The 18,092-nt window shown below is 41.8% G+C and overlaps 1 protein-coding gene across 1 annotated transcript; it reads left to right on the top strand.

The window, feature by feature from the left end:
• Positions 1–2,440: 2,440 nt before the first annotated feature.
• Positions 2,441–17,285, top strand: LOC144327808 (embryonic pepsinogen-like). Its single transcript, XM_077928835.1, has 9 exons — positions 2,441–2,496; positions 3,863–4,025; positions 5,180–5,297; positions 6,510–6,628; positions 7,357–7,541; positions 8,962–9,072; positions 10,692–10,821; positions 15,860–15,958; positions 17,145–17,285. The coding sequence occupies exons 1-9, from the start codon at positions 2,441–2,443 to the stop codon at positions 17,283–17,285; spliced, it is 1,122 nt and encodes a 373-aa protein (XP_077784961.1).
• Positions 17,286–18,092: the final 807 nt, after the last annotated feature.

The following is an 18,092-nucleotide window of genomic DNA, read 5'->3' as shown; positions in this document are numbered from 1 at the left end:
AGAAATAGCAGGCTGCTTACCATAACAAGTCTCCAGGGAAAACTGGTGGTAAGTATTATTAAGGATAAAATGTTCAACGTTGGGGTGTCAAGTTAAATAAAATATTGGGGGAGGCAGGTAAGCCTCATGCCACATAATCAATCATAAGATGCTGTACACGAACACCAATTGAATGGCAATGACCATCAACTTTGGGGTCCACAGGTCCACTAAATATTTTATCGGGGGGGGGGGGACCTCAGCCCCAAGGATCTGGCTCTTATGAACCAAGCAAGGCTCCTCCAAGGGAAAGAGTTGTCTCACAAACCCTAGATAGAGATGATCTGGTCAAAAAAGCATACATTCAAAAACCTTCTGACAAAGTGACTCCTGATTAAGCTTGGCAGTCATAGGCTAAGAGGAGGGGTCCTCTTCTGCATCAGGAATTAGCTGGGAAGCAGGAAGGCAAGAGTAGGAATAAATGGACAGTTCTCCAAATAGAGATATGTAGAAAGTGACATTACAAAGTGACATTACAAAAAACAAACTACATAAACAGAATAAAATACTTTATACAGTTAAAATAATTTTTAAAACCATGCATTCTGTCAGATAAGAGTTTGTTCTCCTGAAGAAATTTTTCTCCTTAAAATTGCTGCTCTAAAGACAAAACAAGCCACTTTCTCAGAGGTGCAGAGTGACTTTTGTCCTTTCAGAATTTTTAGTTTTTCTTGCACTGCCAGTTGACTAAAATTTTTCAGAAGTCTTCTTAACCCTTGTTGTGTTTGAGACAATTGAATAGCACACACTTGAAAGACATTTACCCATCAGGTTTGGACTTTAACACCTTGAAAGTAGAGCAGAATTCAGGATGTTGTTCAGAAGATCATCACAGGACATTCAGATTAGGTGCAAATCCATGGGAAAAAATTGGTTCAGATATACCCTAAACCACTGAGCCTCTTGGGCTTGCTGATCAGAAGGTTGACAGTTCAAATTCACATGACGGGGTGAGCTCTCGTTGCTCTGTTCCAGATTCTGCCAACCTAGCAGTTCAAAATCATACCAGTACAAGCAGATAAATAGGTACTACTGAGGTGGAAAGGTAAACAGTGTTCTGTCACGCCAGAAGAGGTTTAGTCATGCTGGCCACATGATCCGGAAAGCTGTCTCCAGACAAACTCTGTCTCCCTCAGCCTGAAAAACGAGATGAGCGCTGCAACCCCCTAGTCGCCTTTGACTAGACTTAAGAGTTCAGACTTAACCTAACACACACCTGCAAAGTTATTGAGAACCTTATCTCATTCCATTTTGAGCACCTTATCAAATTTCCATTAGAATGCTTAGTCCAATAGCAGTGTTAAATATGTACATTTGTTATTAATAAGACATCAAAGTGATTGTGCTCAAATATATGTGTTGAGGACCTCAGATAAGAGTGGTAAATTTGCTCTTTGGACATACAATGCCGGTAGATATACCCATCAAGGGCATGAGAACATTGGCTGATATAATGTAGGTGGACTAACAGTTGGATCTGTATAAGGTAGCTTTCTCTGTTCCTAAATGGCTGGTATATTACCCTTAAGGAAATGACAACTCCCAAAATAAGATTGATTCATTTCTTTTTGTGCAATTTCAGGTCCTTCCTGGCATCCTTTTCTCTTCTTTTTTCCCATTCATTATGATTTGTGCTCATGTGCTATTGTGGTGGTCACATGTGGTCATGATTTTAATTATGTTTGCATATGAAAAATTTCTGGAGTGTCACAGTGCTTCATTTGCAAGCAGTGCATATTCTGATATATATATTCCAGATTTCACGGTCCTTCCCCCGTTACCATTTGCTGATGGCCATGGGACTTTGGGGGTTTGGGTTTGGGATGGGGTTTTGGAAGAAGCCTGCGCGTGAATTTGTTTTATGTATGTAGATCAGTGCACGCTGACCAACACTCAGTCTTCACAGTAAGGCTCTATTTCGATGGCACAACGAGTGGTAGATTCTTATCTGCTGCAGCCTTCATCCACCTTCACAGCCATTGTAACATACCTTGTTATTTTCCACCTCTTCAGCTTCTGAGGACTTCTTGGATCATTCTTTGTCTAGATCCTCCCCTTTGACCTTACCGTCTTGGGTGACTCTGCTGGGAGTACGAGACTCCTGATGGCTTTGCTCACAAGGGTGATAGGAAGGTGCAAGCCCACTCGCCCCCGACAAGGTGACAATCCAGCGAGTGAGATATTTACCCTATTAAATGCTGAATACATGACTTCCTCTTAGGTATGATTTCATTGTGTTTACAAAGCAAGGTGACTGATTACTTCTCATATGGGCTGGACATTCTGTGATGAAATATGATCTTTAGATGATGGTGGGCACTTCTCAAGCAGCTATAAAATAACAGAGTTTCCCCCTAACAAGCACCAGAAAAACTAGAGCAGCCCCCACTGGACAAGCAGGATGAAGTACCTTGCAGTTCTCTTCACCATTGTTGCTCTCGCCGAATGTCTCGTTAAGTAAGTTATTGTTTTGTTGCTGATATTTACTCATCTGACAGCTACACTTTCTGATTAACTAATGAAGAGGAGAGAGAGTGTGAATTATAACTTCAAATCCTATATAATTTTTCATATATATATATATATATATATATATATATATATATATATATATCATATACACACAACTGAGAGGAGATTAATAAATGCAAAATGGTCCTCTGGCTGCAGTTACAAGGGTAGAAGCACATAGACTCACTGAAAAAAGCATGGCTAACGTCTAATTTGAGATGGAACAATATTTTGGGGCATTTGTGTGTGTGCTTTTTTTAGCCCAGTAGGTCTCCTTGCCCTCAGTAGCGCAGTAACAGGATGATTCTCAGCACCTGAAGCTCACCACAGCATGTCCGAAGTGACAAGAGAAAGTGGAATTGTCAAACTGTTCAGCAATTGAGGGCCCAATAGCACACTTTGAAGTGCTGCTGACACTAATTGAAACAAAAGGAGTCTTAAAAAATGGGCTGCAAAGAATTCATTTTATGTCAGTCAAATATTAAACACCCTACACACCTACAGTTGTTTTTTTTTTCTTTTCAGCTATCTTCCTTAAATTAATTGAGAGATGAAGGAGATTATCATCCCTGTCATGCATTACAGCAGGAACTAGGATCCTAACACTCCATATGTTGCTGGACTTGAACCCCCACCATCCCTGACTATTTGTCGTGCTGGTTGGGGCTGATGGGACATGGAGCTCAACAACCTCTGGAGATCCACAGGCTTCTTTCCCCTGCATAAAAGCTGTTCAAATCCCACCCATTCTATGGAAAAGATGCATGAATGAATGTGTGCAAGATTATAGGCTATGTTACTATTTCTTGATGCTAAAAAAAGACTTTGATTGCATTGAGTGGATGCGGACTTTCACTTCAATTTCCTAAGTACCAAATTTTTGGAATAGCTTAGATCTAGTAGTTAAGAGAGTTTGGAAGGTGTGCAGGGCTGTAATTAGGGGGTGGCAAGGTGGGCCCCTACCAGGGATGCAGGCTGGGGGGGGGGGCACAAAATTGGATAAAATATGTCCATAAATATGTCTATAAAAATATTGATTATTGCCTCATTAGAAAAGGTTTTAAATAGAGGGTGAATTGAAGGGGGGATGGAGGAGAGGTGGAAAGAAGAGCTAATTTGTCAGTGGCTAAGGGGCACAATCTGGACAGTTCTGCCAGGAGCGCAAGATTACCTAGCTATGGCTATGATGGGATGGTGATATTAAGCCTATTATTATGTTTGGAGTTATGGAGTGGAAAGATTAGTTGCAAAATAAGCAAATTTTAGGGAGACAGAAAATCCAAACCTAGTAATTTTGTTTCTTATGTTCCAGGATTCCCTTGCAGAGAGGGACGAAAGTAAGAGACACTCTCAAGGAGAAAAATCTGCTGGAAAATCTTCTTCAGAAATACCGTTATGACATTGGTATAAAATACAACTCAGATATTTCTAATGCTGCCCAGGTGGCTGAAGAACCACTTCTGAACTCTTTTGAGGTGAGTTGATGCTTTGCTCTTATCAATTTGCTGGGCTGCTGAACAACATTTCCTCAAAGTTTTCATGATGCTCAGTTGAGATACTTCTTCATATTTCTCCTGACACCCAGAGGTTATCGACATAATATGTTAGATGCAATTCAGCAAAACACAGCCACAACTCAATCACACAATGGACTTAGTTATGACTATCACAAAGCCCTGTTGTTTTCAACTTAAGAAGTTGCAACTAACTTTTGCTGGATTGTGACCCATAGAGGAGTTGTGATCCAGTCAAAGTTAATTACATTGAAATGCTATCGATACCTAGGATAGCCAGATACAGTAGAGAAGAGGGTTCTTGCACCTTTAATAGTTGTGTAGAAGAGGGAATTTCAGCAGGCTGTGGCTTTTCATTCAAGTTCACAGATGCTGAGTGCCCCTTTATTACAACTATTCAAGGTGTGAGAACCGTGTTCTTTTTTGCATCTAGCCATCTTATTAAAGGGCAGAGCGGGAAAATGAGGAAGCCAGGGTGTTGTGTAGGCCAGAAAAATAGTACTTTAGCTTGCTTTTTGTGGTGAACATTGTGAGAGTTCTTCTATGGCAATAAATGGTACTTACTTGTTTTTTAAAAAAATATTTATAATTTTCAATTATAACAAAAAGGAAAACATTTCACAAATCAATCAACAGTAATTCTGGCACTTTGAATCTTGACTTCCCTCCCCCTTTTTCTGTAGTTCCTTAAAATTGTTTTCATCTTTCCCTGCATATCCCAAATTATCTCAATCTATTCTTTTTAAAAAATCTGATATTATATATATTTTTAGAAACTGCAGGTTTTTACAATAGCACTTATTTGTTATGCACAGAAGTTATTTGAAGTGGGGAAAATGTCATTTCTTCTGCTATATTTCTCCTGTTCGTGAGTTATGTTAAAGCACATACTGCTTTTACATTATGTCATTTATTATTTGTTTATTTGAACAATTCCCTTTTCACATTATCCCACTATTGACAGGAAATAAATTTCTGCTTTCTAACTATTTTTTTTAAAATGTAGCACTTAGATTTACAGTGATTGCCTTGCATATCTGTGAGGAAGTAAAATGTTCAAAAGCCTAAAAAGAAGGAAAGTTTTGCAAATTGTGTTTGTTTTATGAATAAAACAGACTGAATACTATGGAATAATCTACATTGGAACCCCACCACAGAAGTTCACTGTTGTGTTTGATACTGGATCATCCACTCTCTGGGTACCCTCTCTCTATTGCAGTAGTCAAGCATGCCGTAAGTAACTGACTATAAAAAAAGTCTTCAAGCATGTCACTCTGATATTAAAAATGACCTGGGAGGGCCTATGAAGTTGTGTAAAGGAATGGATTCATTATTTCACAATCCAGCATTGCAGACTCAGGTCATAATTCTATTTACATATGAGTAGGGTTGATTGAATTCAGTGATGCCAACGTCTAAATAAATATATGTTGAATTTGCAATCCTATACCCATTTACCTGATGTGGGCTTGCAATCCTATACCCATTTACCTGATGTGTCATCAGTGTCCCCACACAGCCCAAGTAAGGGGGGCAGTGGAGGGGGGGCAGGGTAGTAGAGTGGGGGCACATCCCATTATGCTTCAAATGGCAAAATAGGGCACTCCACTGCTGGAGAGAGAGATCTTAGTTTTCAGTGATCGGGTGTAATGATCTCAGGCAGGCAAACAAGCTCCAAAAAGAAGTAATGAGTTTCTTGGAAGATTTACAGTAGTTTACAATTAATACAGAGAGAGCAGCATGAGCCTGCCATTCTCAGCTACAAGGTGCTCAATCTGAGTCCCCACCTTGTACATAGCTGTCAACTTTCAGATTTGAAAATAAGGGATCAGCAGCCTCACCTGTCCCGGGGACACTCTTTTGTTGTTTAGTCATTTAGTCGTGTCCGACTCTTTGTGACCCCATGGACCAGAGCACACCAGGCACTCCTGTCTTCCACTGCCTCCCGCAGTTTGGTCAAACTCATGCTGGTAGCTTTGAGAACACTGTCCAACCATCTCGTCCTCTGTCGTCCCCTTCTCCATCTTTCCCAGCATCAGGATATTTTCCAGGGAGTCTTCTCTTCTCATGAGGTGGCCAAAGTATTGGAGCCTCAGCTTCAGGATCTGTCCTTCCAGTGAGCACTCAGGGCTGATTTCCTTAAGAATGGATGCGTTTGATCTTCTTGCAGCCCATGGGACTCTCAAGAGTCTCCTCCAGCACCATAATTCAAAAGCATCAATTATTCGGCGAGATTAGTAAAAAAAAATTGTGTTTGGTGAGATTAGTAAAAAAAGTAATACATCCCAGCTCCTGTTATCCAAATGTTTCCCTAGTGTTTTCCAATGTCCTTTTATTACAATTATTTTCTTCAGAAAATTTATACCTTCAGTTTGTTTCTGCTATTCATCACTGATTAAAAGCTGTTTTTGTATTAATTAATTTCTGTTTCCTTTTTACCTTTAGAAACACACCATAGATTTGACCCACGTAAGTCTTCTACCTTCCAAGGAACAGGACAGCCATTCTCCATTAAGTATGGGAAAGGAAGCATGGAAGGGATCTTTGGACTTGATACAGTCAAGGTAAACGAATAGTATTTTATAGATACAGGACAAGTTGAGAATACAAGCTTATAAAAATATTGACTCTTCTGTGCATTTCCAAGGACGATACTTCTCAATGTTTTTGAATCCTGGAAAATTTAAAGCAGTAAAAACTGAATCAGCCCTTTATATTCTGTGGAGATATTTATGCACAGTATATATACATTGATGGCTGCTCCTCAAGGAATTCAGAACACAATATGTGGTAACCAATAAGTTTATTTTAAATTGTCGTTGTTACAGTCAAAGTAGTACAATTAAAGCTGCAGTACTAAGGTTATGCAATCCTGAAGTAAATATCAATGAAATTGATGAGACCTACCTCTGAATAAACAGGTTTAAAACTAGGACCTAATTTGCTCTTGCCCACTATCCATAGGAGCCAATTCTTATGGGCCATGGTCCCTTCATCCCCCAAATATTATATGACGGGGGCCGCCCCTCAAAGTTAATGGGCTTTGCCATTCAAATGGTGTGCATGGACTGTGTCTTGTGATCAATTATGCAGGATGGGACTTACCTGCCACCCCCAATATTTTCTTACCTGCCTCTATACAAGTTTGAATATTATTGTCTGAAAGGTCAAATGAGGTTTCCTTTCATGTTAACATGCACAGGATTGTAGCCTGAACGCAATGCTCATAGAAGCCTGCTCTGTACTTTACAACGTGATACAGAAGTAAGGGAAGACTGTGTTTTTCTCCTAGATATCTGATCTTACCATTTCCGATATGGAATTCGGCTTGAGTACCAGTGAGTCAGAAGACCCGTTTTCCAGAACTAAATATGATGGGATCCTCGGCTTAAACCCTTGGAAAAAAAGTTCATTCTTTGAGAACCTGATGAAGAAAGGCTTGCTTGAGAAAGACGAATTTTCTGTTTATCTCAGCGGGTAAACACTATTTTGCTTTACTGCTAAGAAGATTTGTTGCATGTTGATGGAGGACTCATGGAAGGAAACTGCACCCGAGATTACTTTACAGGTTGGCTAATGCTTTGCCTGCTGAATCTTGTAGAACAGGCTGTCTGCCACTGTGCTTTGTTTGCACAGAGGTTGATGGGTAGAGGGGACTGGAACCTCCATCCCAAAATTGGTCAGAATGCTAAGCTTCTCCAGGGATGAATAAGCTATTGTAGTCAAGGCTACTTGATGAAGAAGAAGAAAAGATCCCTCCAGTTTTCTAGTACCCAGCAGTCGACTGCACCATCTTGCTTGTTGTGCCTTGAGAGCAGAGCAGAGCAGGGGCCAAGTTCAGGTGAGCTAAGTGTTAATGTGGGAAGAGAGGGAGGTGGACAGACTTGAGGCAGAGAGTGAAGAGCTCAACCCCCCTGCTTCTTTTAATATTATTTAATGCATGGAAATACGGAATTAAAAAAATATTGTATTTCATCCTTTTCATTTTCATTTAATATTGTACCAACTTGAAACCTCCCCCAAAAAAACACTTTAGAGATTTGGAGTTTTTGCTCCAATTCACTATCCTACCCCATGCAGAATAACTGGAGGATAGTATCACAAAGACCATTTCACCTGACTATTTTGGGGGTAGATCAAGAACTGAAGGGTATAAATTGCTCCCTCCCATCGGGTGGCTAATATACAGCCCATCCTGTACATGTCAGCTCAGAAGTCAGTGCTACAGTGCCTGGCACTGCAACCTTAATGGCTTTTTGAAAGGGAGGTAGCAAGCCTTTGTAGGGCAGAAGGCAGGAAGGAAAGCAGTAGATGGAAGCAGAGCCAGCCACAAATGAAGCCAGGTGATTTTGTCCGCATTCTCCACCCAGCTGAGGATATAATGGTAGCAATTAGACTGACTAAGGAGGGAGAATCTGACAGACAGTGACACTCCCTGGACTGGGTGCAGGCAGGCAGGCAGGCAGGCTGGAAGTAGACTGAGGTTGGTGGAGTAGAAGCCATTTCCGCAGAATGGCCTCCACTGCCCCAAACTGGCTTGCTTAAAATCACAATGAAAATCAATTCGAAGAACAAAACTTATGAAGATTATGAAGGGGGAAGTCAGTGTGTGATATACAGAGCTGAATAGGAAGCATGGTGATATATAGAACAAGAAATACAGAGTTGAATAGGAAGCATGGTGATATATAGAACATTAACAGCATTCACCTTTCAAAATCTTAAAGCCTTCATTGTCCAGTGTTCACCAGTCGATACTGGTGCACTGCAAAAGTTCCTTTCTCTCTCTCTCTTTGGACAGAGGTACAAGAACATGATACATACACTTTTTAAATATGCAGTCCAGCTTATTCTAAATGAATGACTTCACAACATCATATCTATATCTATGTTTCAGAAAAACAGATGGGAGCATGATCATTTTTGGTGGAATTGATCAATCTTATTTCACTGGTCCTATTAACTGGATTCCTGCCACATATAGGAAATTTAAGATTGAAGTGGACAGGTAAGCAGGAATTATTCTTATTAGTAGTATTAGCAACATTATTGTTAATCTTACCATATTGACTGGGTACAATAAAACTGAAAAGTTTTTCTGAATAATTTTAATGGCTACTAGTTAGCTAAACAGGAAGAGATGGAGGGCAATAAAATGCAATTGCGAATGTGCGACTTACTCTGTGTTTTCTAGTTGTCCTTTGTTAGAATGACTTATATAGGACCGTTCTTATAAATTGCATTTAAAAAGTGCTCTGAGCACTTTACAATCTGTAGTTCATGAGTTTTGTTTTATGCCTTGTACTATTTCCAATGCAGCTTCCTAAAAGTACTTACCACATCCCACTCTCCATTTAAAAAAACCAACCCATGTTTGGGGAAGGGCCCTACCTCAGCTGAAGATCATTTGCTTTGCAAGCAGAAGCCTCCAGGGACATAATAATAATAATAATAATAATAATAATAATAATAATAATTTATTTATATCCCGCCCATCTGGCTGGGCTTCCCCAGCCACTCTGGGCGGCTTCCAAAAGAATATTAAAATACTATAATACATCAAACATTAAAAGCTTCCCGAAACAGGGCTGCCTTCAGATGTCTTCTAAAAGCCTGGTAGATGTTGTTCTCTTTGACATCTGGTGCGAGGGTGTTCCACAGGGAAGGCGCCACTACCGAGAAGACCCTTTGCCTGGTTCCCTGTAACTTGGCTTCTCGCAGTGAGGGAACCGCCAGAAGGCCCTCAGTGCTGGACCTCAGCGTCCGGGCAGAACGATGGGGGTGGAGACGCTCCTTCAGGTATACTGGACCTAGGCCGTTTAGGGCTTTAAAGGTCAGCACCAACACTTTGAATTGTGCTCGGAAACGTACTGGGAGCCAATGTAGGTTTTTCAAGACCGGTGTTATGTGGTCTCTGCGGCTGCTCCCAGTCACCAGTCTAGCTGCCGCGTTCTGGATTAGTTGTAGTTTCCGGGTCACCTTCAAAGGTAGCCCCACGTAGAGTGCATTGCAGTAATCCAAGTGGGAGATAACCAGAGCATGCACCACTCTGGCGAGGCAGTCCGCAGGCAGATAGGGTCTCAGCCTGCGTACCAGATGGAGCCAGATGGAGCTGGTAAACAGCTGCCCTGGACACAGATTTGACCTGTGCCTCCATGGACAGCTGTGAGTCCAAAATGACTCCCAGGCTGCGCACCTGGTCCTTCAGGGGCACAGTTACCCCATTCAGGACCAGGGAATCCTCCACACCTGCCCGCCTCCTGTCCCCCAAAAACAGTACTTCTGTCTTGTCAGGATTCAACCTCAATCTGTTAGCCGCCATCCAACCTCCAACCGCCTCCAGGCACTCTATACATAGCTATACAGCTGCAAAGAAAATGTTTTAAGTGAAATATACAATGTGACGCTAGATGTTGATGGTGAGCCTTACGGAAAATTCAATGTATTTTTAAAAACTTTTTTTTAAAAAAATAGCATTTTTTATTCCACCTAGGTTGCATAGCTGATATTTCCAGGCTGTGCTATGAGAACTCCCTCTCTGAAATCCTGGAGAGCTGCTCTATACAATGTGGGATTTTTATGTTTCATGTCAGAATCTAAAGAATCTAATGATGTCCAATTTCTCAGCATTCTAGTGTATGGTCAGGCAATCGCCTGCAGAGATGGCTGTGAAGCACTTCTTGACACGGGGACGTCCTTCTTGCTCGGCCCAGCATCTGAAATTAGCCAAATTCAACAAGCCATTGGAGTTACAACAGTAAGATTGACTTTTGCTAGTTGTCTTCATACTGTAGCTGAAAGAGGCCCAGTACCATCCTTTTCACTCCAGTGTCCATACTCCATACTCTAATTGTTAGCCAGAGCTCAAGTTTCAGAGGCACATAACCAAAGGTAGTGAGGATTAGGCTTGACCTAGGATATCGCCTGGACTGCAACTGCTGAAACCTCGGTGCCAGGCTTCATAGTTCTTCATGATACTGCACATGCATGCAAATGTACATGAGCATACAAACTATGACCATGGAAATGGCAGGGAAAGAAAACAATCTGGGAGGGTGACATCCCATGAAATAAACACTTCCAGTGAGCCTGATACAAAATCCACACAATTAAATGAAGTGATGGCCTTTTTTTAATGGGCTTATTGGCTCTTGGAAGATTGTTCCCCATTGCTAGATCCTGATGCAATGAGAGTATGATCCATGGAAGCTTCTCTCTGACTGATGGTGATTTCATGTGTGACCTTGCCATTTTTATATGACATAACCTGAGAATGTCCCCTGGGTTTATTGTACAGTTGTATGTGCTTTGGGCCCCTTCATGGATCACTGCCTTGCCGTGGCGAAGGGGCTTGAATAACTCAGAGAAGCTATGAGCTATGCCATGCAGGGCCACCCAAGATGGACAGGTCATAGTGGAGAGTTTTGACCAAACGTGATCCACCTGGAGCAGGAACCGGCAAGCCACTCCAGTATCCCTGCCAGGAAAACTCCATGGACAAAGACAACAGGCATATAAAAATTATGACGCTGGAAGACGAGCCCCTCAGGTCGGAAGGCGTCCAACATGCTACTGAGGAAGAGTGGAGGACAAGTACAAGTAGATTCAGAGCTGATAAAGCAGCTGAGCCAAAGCCGAAAGGACGCTCAGTTACGGATATGCCTGGAAGCGAAAGGAAAGTCCAATGCTGTAAAGAAAAATATTGCATAGGAACCTGGAATGTAAGAACCATGAACCTTGGTAAGTTGGATGTGGTAAAAAATGAGATGGCAAGAATAAATATTGACATCCTGGGCATCAGTGAACTAAAATGGACAGGAATGGGCGAATTCAGTTCGGATGACCATCACATCTACTACTGTGGGCAAGAATCCCGTAAAAGAAATGGAGTGGCCCTCATAGTCAACAAAAGAGTGGCAAAAGCTGTACTGGGATGCAATCTCAAAAATGATAGAATGATCTCGATACAAATCCAAGGCAGACCTTTTAACATCACAGTAATCCAAGTTTATGCACCAACCACTGGTGCTGAAGAAACTGAAATTGACCAATTCTATGAAGACTTACAACACCTAATAGAAATGACACCAAAGAAGGATATTCTTCTCATTATAGGGGATTAGAATGCTAAAGTAGGGAGTCAAGAGATAAAAGGAACAACTGGCAAGTTTGGCCTTGGAGTTCAAAACGAAGCTGGGCAAAGGCTAATAGAGTTCTGTCAAGAGAACAAGCTGGTCATCACAAACACGCTTTTCCAACAACACAAGAGACGACTCTACACATGGACATCACCAGATGGGTAGCATCGAAATCAGATTGATTATATTCTCTGCAGCCAAAGATGGAGACGCTCTATACAGTCAGCAAAAACAAGACCTGGAGCTGACTGTGGCTCAGATCACCAGCTTCTTATAGCAAAATTCAAGCTTAAACTGAAGAAAGTAGGAAAAACCACTGGGCCGGTAAGATACAATCTAAGTCAAATCCCTTATGAATACACAGTGGAAGTGAGGAACAGGTTTAAGGATTTAGATTTGGTGGACAGAGTGCCTGAAGAATGGATGGAAGCTCGTAACATTATACAAGAGGCAGCAACTAAAACCATCCCAATGAAAAGGAAATGCAAGAAAGCAAAGTGGCTGTCCAACGAGGCCTTACAAATAGTGGGGGAGAGAAGGCAAGCAAAATGCGAGGGAGATAGTGAAAGATACAGGAAATTGAATGCAGATTTCCAGAAAATAGCAAGGAGAGACAAGAAGGCCTTCTTAAACGAGCAATGCAAAGAAATAGAGGAAAACAATAGAATGGGAAAAACCAGAGATCTGTTCAAGAAAATTGGAGATATGAAAGGAACATTTCATACAAAGATTTCCATAATAAAAGACAAAAGTGGAAAGGACCTAACAGAAGCAGAAGACATCAAGAAGAGGTGGCAAGAATACACAGAGGAACTATACCAGAAATAAATGGATGTCTCGTATACCCCAGGTAGTGTGGTTGCTGACCTTGAGTCAGACATCCTGGAGAGTGAAGTCAAATGGGCCTTAGAAAGCACTGCTTAGAAAGCCAGTGGAAGTGATGATATTCCAGCTGAACTATTTAAAATCTTAAAAGCTGATGCTGTTAAGGTGCTACACTCAATATGCCAGCAAATTTGGAAAACTCAGCAGTGGCCAGAGGATTGGAGAAGATCAGTCTACATCCCAATCCCAAAGAAGGGAAGTGCCAAAGAATGCTCCAACTACCGCACAATTGCACTCATTTCACACGCTAGCAAGGTTATGCTTAAAATTCTACAAGGCAGGCTTAAGCAGTATGTGGACCGAGAACTCCCAGAAGTGCAAGCTGGATTTTGAAGGGGCAGAGGAACCAGAGACCAAATTGCAAACATGCGCTGGATTATGGAGAAAGCTAGAGAGTTCCAGAAAGACATCTACTTCTGCTTCATTGACTATGCAAAAGCCTTTGACTGTGTCGACCACAGCAAACTATGGCAAGTTCTTAAAGAAATGGGAGTGCCTGATCACCTCATCTGTCTCCTGAGAAATCTCTATGTGGGACAAGAAGCTACAGTTAGAACTGGATATGGAACAACTGATTGGTTCAAAATTGGGAAAGGAGTACGGCAAGGCTGTATATTGTCTCCCTGCTTATTTAACTTATATGCAGAATTCATCATGCGAAAGGCTGGGCTGGATGAATCCCAAGCCGGAATTAAGATCGCCGGAAGAAATATCAACAACCTCAGATATGCAGATGACATAGCCTTGATGGCAGAAAGTGAGGAGGAATGAAAGAACCTTTTAATGAGGGTGAAAGAGGAGAGTGCAAAATATGGTCTGAAGCTCAACATCAAAAAAACGAAGATCATGGCCACTGGTCCCATCACCTCCTGGCAACTAGAAGGGGAAGAAATGGAGGCAGTGAGAGATTTTACTTTCTTGGGCTCTATGATCACTGCAGATGGTGACAGCAGTCACGAAATTAAAAGACGCCTGCTCCTTGGGAGAAAGACAATGGCAAACCTAGACAACATCTTAAAAAGCAGAGACATCACCTTACCAACAAAGGTCCGTATAGTTAAAGCCATGGTTTTCCCAGTAGTAATGTATGGAAGTGAGAGCTGGACCTTAAAGAAGGCTGATCGCCGAAGAATTGATGCTTTTGAATTATGCTGCTGGAGGAGACTCTTGAGAGTCCCATGGACTGCAAGAAGATCAAGCGTATCCATTCTTAAGGAAATCAGCCCTGAGTGCTCACTGGAAGGACAGATTGTGAAGCTGAGGCTCCAATACTTTGGCCACCTCATGAGAAGAGAAGACTCCCTGGAAAAGACCCTGATGTTGGGAAAGGTTGAGGGCACAAGGAGAAGGGGACGACAGAGGACGAGATGGTTGGATAGTGTTCTCGAAGCTACAAACATGAGTCTGACCAAACTGCGGGAGGCAGTAGAAGACAGGAGTGCCTGGCGTGCTCTGGTCCATGGGGTCACGAAGAGTTGGACACGACTAAACGACTAAACAACAACAACATGTGCTTTGGGCTATCTGGCTATCCTTTCCTATGTTTCATGTACTGTATAGTGGAAAAGAATCCACTATACAGTACATGAAAAGTGGCCAGATGCAAAACACAACAAAACTCTTGCACCTTTAATAGTTGTGCAGAGGAGGAACTTTCAGCAGGTATTAGTTCTGCTGAAAACCCCTCTTCTACGTCCAAGTCCCATACATGGACAGATAGAGGGTGCATTTCATCCTTATCACTCTAGTGTCCACACTCCATACTCTAATTGTTAGCCGGAGCTCAGGTTTCAGAGGCACACTACCGAAGGTGGTGAGGATTAGACTTGACTTTGGATACCTCCTGGCACTGGTACCAACTCCAGGGGGCCCATGGGGGCCCATGGGGGCGCAGGCACCACACACAAAATTGTGGGTGTTTGGCACCCACACTGTGGAGTCTCCGATGTGATTTAGGGTGCTTCACAAGGCCCCAGAAGTCACATCCAAGGCCTTGCGGGGCCTCCCAAAGCACTTTCAGGAGAAACCGGAAGTCACATTGGAGGCTTTGAGAGACCACAGACATGACCCCGGAGATTGCATTGGAGGCCTACCAGGCACTGCTGCAGCGTGTGCAATGTAACGTGACATTGGGCACCCATAATCTGGGGCCCAAGTCGGTGCCCCGCCCTGCCTCCTGGACTATAGTTGCTGGCACCTCAGTGTCAGGCTTCATGGTTCTTCATGATACCTACAGCACATGCATGCAAATGTGCATGAGCATCCAAGCTACAACAATGGAAATGGCAGGAAAAGAAAATAAGCTGTGGGATCCAGTAAAGGAGGGGGGGGGAGAGAAAGAGCACTGCTGTTATTTCGTACCGTAGTCTTTTCTGCAAAATACATTGGCTTTATTTCCTCCAGACAACATCTCTCAAAACAGATTCAGTACATCAGCCTGCCATCAGCAGGCTGGGAATTTGGTCTCATACCAGACTTTAAAAATGGATTGGATCATCTCCATTGGGTTAGATGTGAAGTGTTGAGATGATTTATTTGTAATATTCAGCTAGATGGCGTGCTTCTGTGCTACAGTGTTCTACAGTGTGCTGTTCAAACCTGTGAGTTACACTAGATGGTTATTAAGTTCTTACTTAAAGCGGTATGTTTGCTTTCTTGAGACTGACTCAGGGACAAATCCATGACATTTCTTGAGCAAACTTGAGGTTTGCTGGTTCATTTCCTTCATGATAAGAATAATGCCCAAACTCAACTCTTCCTTATCTCTTTCAGCATTCCTTCAACTGCAGAAACCTCCACAATATGCCAGATGTTGTTTTTGTAATCAATGGAATTCAATATCCTTTGACTCCACAAGCCTATACTCATAAGGTATATGATAAAACTGGAATATTATCTACTTGCCATAATAATGCAGGTTCAAACAGTTTAGGGCAGATTAGAAGTGCAAAATATTTATGAACACATGGACTAAAGACAGGGGGAAATGGAATACGTTTTGGGGCAGAAAGCCTATTAGATATGCTGAGACGGTCAGAAGAGCTGGACCCAAACTTGCATGTCTTACAGAAAAAAGGCCAATGCAAATTCCCACCAACATAGTTTCATGACAGTTTAGTATAGTATCTCTGACTACAGATGATTCCCATCCCAGGAAGGTTGCCTCTGACATGTTGTGTAACATGGGTGCTTGATGACCCCAAGAAGGACTTAAAACTTCCATCACATAGAGCAACATATATACTGTATGCAGATGTGTTTGTCTGACAGTTGCAGATATGGAACAATTTTGAAGCAAATAATGTTCTTTCTCCCCTCATTTCCTCTTTGTAGTGACAACACAATCTAGAGAGTTTCTAAATCTCACTCTCAGCAGCATCCTAATGCTCCACATGTAGCCCTGAAGAAAGGCTTCTATTGGCAGAGGGACACAGTGATCCTATCCTTTATAGCTAGCAAGAGAGGCGGAGTGAGGAGGAGATGGGAAATAAGTCTCTTGTGATCTCCATTGACTCCATAGGGATGGGCCATAGCTCAGTAGTAGAGGATTTGCTTTGTCAATAGAAGTTCACAGTTTAAACCTCCAACATTTCCAAGTGGGCTTAGCAAAGATTCCTTGTGTGGAACTGATTCTATCATCTTTAAGCCGGCATAATTCCGGGGATAAGATGGCATTTCCATGCAATTATTTCTTCCAACAGAGGAGAGCAAAAAACATTTTGAATTGTGGAGACTGCCTATAATTTTAAAATAGTTTGCTGACTTGTACAATTTGGTTGTTCATTATTATGCTAATTATTATAGACTGAATACACAATTTACAATATTGTGCACTATTACTATTGTCCTAGTGTTACATCTACAACATTTATGTCCTTTTGAGACTTTTCTTCCAGGAAAAATCCTTCCTTGTTCTTCTTTATGTTGGAATGTTACCTTATGCTAGGGTTTAAAATATGGCAACCCTTCCTTGTGCATTTTTACCTAGATTAATTTCTTGGTTGATATGGATGTCGAATCACCCACATCTTAAGGATATCCTTTCCTTTCCTTCTAGGATGACGACCATTGCAAGAGTGGCTTTAGCTCTGGCAGCAAAGATTATGATCACTTGATACTAGGAGATATGTTCCTCAGAGAATACTACAGTGTATTTGACAGGGGGAACAACCAAGTTGGACTGGCAAAGGCAGTGTAAAAAAAATTCTGCATTTAAACTATGCAAGTGCTGTAGTTTCTCGTTTAATCAACTAATAGCAATGTATTTGAACAAATACTATCACTCGGTGTCCTATTAAAAATTATATTTGTCAGATGTCTTTAAAGAAGATGCAGGTGGTAGCATTGTTGTGGCATATATGATCTGAAAATTATGTATTTCAAATTAATAAACTGTTCCATGGCTAAGCTTTTGGATGTGATTCGTGTACAATACCCTATAGCTAATGTGAGTGAAGCTGAGGTGCCATTTCTGAGGTCAATGAGGAGGGAAAAGGCAAGGGGAAAGGGCACAGTCTCAGGATAGTCAAGTTTAAGTTATGGAGAGAAAGAGAGAGTAAAAAGCCACCAATGTACATTAACAGTATTTTTACTCATTTATTTCTTTTTTATGCCCTATAAATAATACACAGCAAGTACTGTACACTAATACCACGCACAGAACTGGAGAGTTGTCACAGATACAAGCACTCATTCTGCAGGGACAGGGAACCTGTGGGCCCCCATATGTTGTTGAGCTGCAGTCCAGCCCCAACCTGCATGGCCAGAGTTCAGGAATGATGGAAACTGTAGGGTCAAAAGTTTGCCATGCCTGCCCTTATTGATAATCACATATTGTCCTAAACTGGGTGGCAGTGAAAGGACTGTGCCCCCTCACCATCTAGTGGTTTCTTTGGAGCAACATCTGTTTTCACTGCCTCCTTTCACAATTTCACATTCTGACCAGATGAGACATCTGATTCAAGGGCCAAACTTGGCAGCCTTTTCAACTTGCTTGGACCTTGGG

This window comes from Podarcis muralis, chromosome 5, assembly GCF_964188315.1.
Source record: "Podarcis muralis chromosome 5, rPodMur119.hap1.1, whole genome shotgun sequence".
NCBI lineage: Eukaryota > Metazoa > Chordata > Lepidosauria > Squamata > Lacertidae > Podarcis > Podarcis muralis.
Note: the sequence above shows the minus strand (reverse complement) of the source record. Positions and strands in the feature narration are given on the sequence as shown.

Excerpts from the sequence above, each read along its gene's own strand:
- LOC144327808 (XM_077928835.1), top strand. The coding sequence starts at position 2,441 with ATGAAGTACCTTGCAGTTCTCTTCACCATTGTTGCTCTCGCCGAATGT. Across the intron at positions 2,497-3,862 it reads CTCGCCGAATGTCTCGTTAA|GATTCCCTTGCAGAGAGGGA; the intron begins GTAAGTTATTGT and ends CTTATGTTCCAG. Across the intron at positions 15,959-17,144 it reads CACAAGCCTATACTCATAAG|GATGACGACCATTGCAAGAG; the intron begins GTATATGATAAA and ends CTTTCCTTCTAG.